The 2,261-nt window shown below is 42.7% G+C and overlaps 1 protein-coding gene across 4 annotated transcripts; it reads right to left on the reverse strand.

Moving 5' to 3' along the window:
• Positions 1–11: 11 nt before the first annotated feature.
• On the reverse strand, positions 12–1,189 carry LOC123177295 (uncharacterized). Of its 4 annotated transcripts, XM_044591124.1 has the most exons (3): positions 771–1,189; positions 231–330; positions 12–149 (listed from the first exon to the last, which is right to left on the reverse strand). In XM_044591124.1, exons 1-3 carry the CDS (start codon positions 942–944, stop codon positions 124–126), a joined length of 300 nt encoding a protein of 99 aa, XP_044447059.1. In that variant the 5' UTR covers positions 945–1,189; the 3' UTR covers positions 12–123. The 4 variants fall into 4 exon arrangements, 2 of the variants coding, with proteins under 2 accessions (XP_044447059.1, XP_044447058.1); XR_006488870.1 differs by having other exon boundaries at positions 12–338; XR_006488869.1 differs by having other exon boundaries at positions 12–614.
• Between the last annotated feature and the right edge of the window lie 1,072 nt (positions 1,190–2,261).

The following is a 2,261-nucleotide window of genomic DNA, read 5'->3' on the forward strand; positions in this document are numbered from 1 at the left end:
GACCAGATCTTATCAGTTCAAGGAACAAATTGGAGTGGTGCGCAGTAATACTTTTCTTACAGAACTTACTTTGCATGTAAACTAATCTCTAACACAAACACATCTTCAGAGCCACCCAATAGCTCAGCCGACTTCGATCTTGACCCCAACTGTACGATACAGGAAAACAAAGTTGACTAAACCACACAAGAAGAGAGGATTCCAATATGATGAATCCGGTGATGGAGCACCTTTTGGTCCCTGCAGCAAAGCTGGATGCCACGAGGGAGAGGATATGCCGAGCGTCAGGTGGCTAGCATGACAAATGTTCCCAAGATTTTTTCCTGGACACTAAAAAACTAAAAACAGTTGGATTCAACGGCAAGCATACACGATCCTTTAATTCTCCACAAAACAAAAAATTGCAAACATAAAAAAACATACAACTTTACATGTTTTTCCTTTTTTTCTCTCAAGATGGAAATCATAATACAGAAGGAGATAGGCCAAAAGATTGACTAAAGGAATAACAGAGCAGCTCCTCTCTGTTTTTCCTGAACCACTACACTTTTTTTCCTGGACCTCTGCAAGGGACAACAGCAAGCGTCTGGATTCTCCACTGCTACCCATGCAACCTGCAGTACAATTTTGCATATTTATGCAGGTTTATATGAGGCAACAAGCCATGACCTGAGTTGTGTGCTGGCCATGATCTCAAGGTGTGCACACGACAGTAAGTATTCTAGCAACATCGATTACTTGAAGACAGAGTATACATTGACAGAACTTACAGTATTACTTGAAGACAGTGGGCATTGACAGAATTTCATCCTCCAGCGGCGGAGCTTGGCAGGGGCGGCGGCGCTGTGAGGTGCAGCCCATGGGGAAGGTGAGGGGCGGCCAGATCCGCGGGTGACGAACGACGGCCTGGTCGGGCGCTCGGTGCGGCAGAGGCGCGGGGGCATAGCTGCGCAGGGAGGCTGCCGGTAGGCTCGATTTGGAAATCAAGGAGAGGACTGGGTGGATGGATTTTTGGATCGGGGGGATCCCGATGGGAGGAGGGTAGGCGGTGGTGGCGCTCGACGGCGGGGTGTGTCCGGCGGCGCGCGGTGAGGGCAGGGTAGGAGGTGGTGTTGCGCTGCCGGTGGAGATGAGATTGGGAGGCCGGGACGTGCGTGGCTGGGCAATTTTTTTCTCTCCCGTACCGGTTCGGCTGACTTACTATGAAGACTGCGGGTGGAATATCTAAACGGAGAGGGACTTCACGACTATTAGTATCACCTCGTTTATATTATGATTTTGTCTATATACGAATCATAAAAGCATATTATGATATGAGAAAAAAGCGTATTGTGACGGTGAACTCACGGAGTCAATCCGTGCTTTATTATTAGGGATAGACTAGCACAAATGTCCATGCGTTGCAACGGAAAAAAACAACGGTTTCTATGAATGGGCCAGGTCGAGCAACTATGTCATAAGACAATAGATGGATCGTTGATCAGGACATGCATGGGTATGATTCCCAGTAAGTTGATTTGACTGAAGAGCATAACTTTATTGTTAATTCATTCTTTAGAGGACTATTGGTACATTCTAAAATTTAAAAATAGAACATGAAATAAATAGCAATATCAACAAATCTGAAGTAATAGCAGCAGCAAGCTAACCAATCGAGTGTGATAGTTGCAATAAGCATCTATTCAAAAATAATAATGCAGCAAGCATAATCTGCTCATATTTTTTAGTTAAGAAATTTTTTTTGTGTGTGGAACTCGCATCAAAACGTATTTTATCAGAAAAAATTTTATAGACACTTATCTTTTCTTGGAGGAATTCATATTAACATGTTTGATGCTTCCTGGGTTTGAATTGAATCTGTAAATATATTCCATGAAAAAAAAGAATTTGTAAAATATATGCTTGATATCCTGAACTGAAGCTATGACTCTGAATTCTCCCTCATGTTACTTCCTATGTTTATTATCTATATCTAGTCCGTGCTTCTTTTAACTCAAAGAAATATAGCCAATTTAGTTCACAAATGACACCAAGATGACCAGATCATATGTTCAAGTCACAGCCCACCCCTCGTCTCCTTACTATGCAACCACACAATTAGAGATGCGTAGCAGAGCACTGAAGCTAACAAAAAAAAATCCCAATGATGCTTCCTTCCTGATTCATTATCCAGATGTGTGTATGATGCAACGAAAGCTAATTAATTGGCCAAAAGTGTGATAAAAAGAAAGATAAGAACTGCGTCTACATGCATGATAACT

This window comes from Triticum aestivum, unplaced genomic scaffold (assembly GCF_018294505.1).
Source record: "Triticum aestivum cultivar Chinese Spring unplaced genomic scaffold, IWGSC CS RefSeq v2.1 scaffold235767, whole genome shotgun sequence".
Classification (NCBI taxonomy): domain Eukaryota; kingdom Viridiplantae; phylum Streptophyta; class Magnoliopsida; order Poales; family Poaceae; genus Triticum; species Triticum aestivum.

Coding starts and splice junctions, on each gene's coding strand:
- LOC123177295 (XM_044591123.1), bottom strand. CDS start 944: ATGCCCCCGCGCCTCTGCCGCACCGAGCGCCCGACCAGGCCGTCGTTC. Junction 331..770: donor CACTGTCTTCAAGTAATACT/GTAAGTTCTGTC, acceptor TTAGTTTTTTAG/TGTCCAGGAAAAAATCTTGG.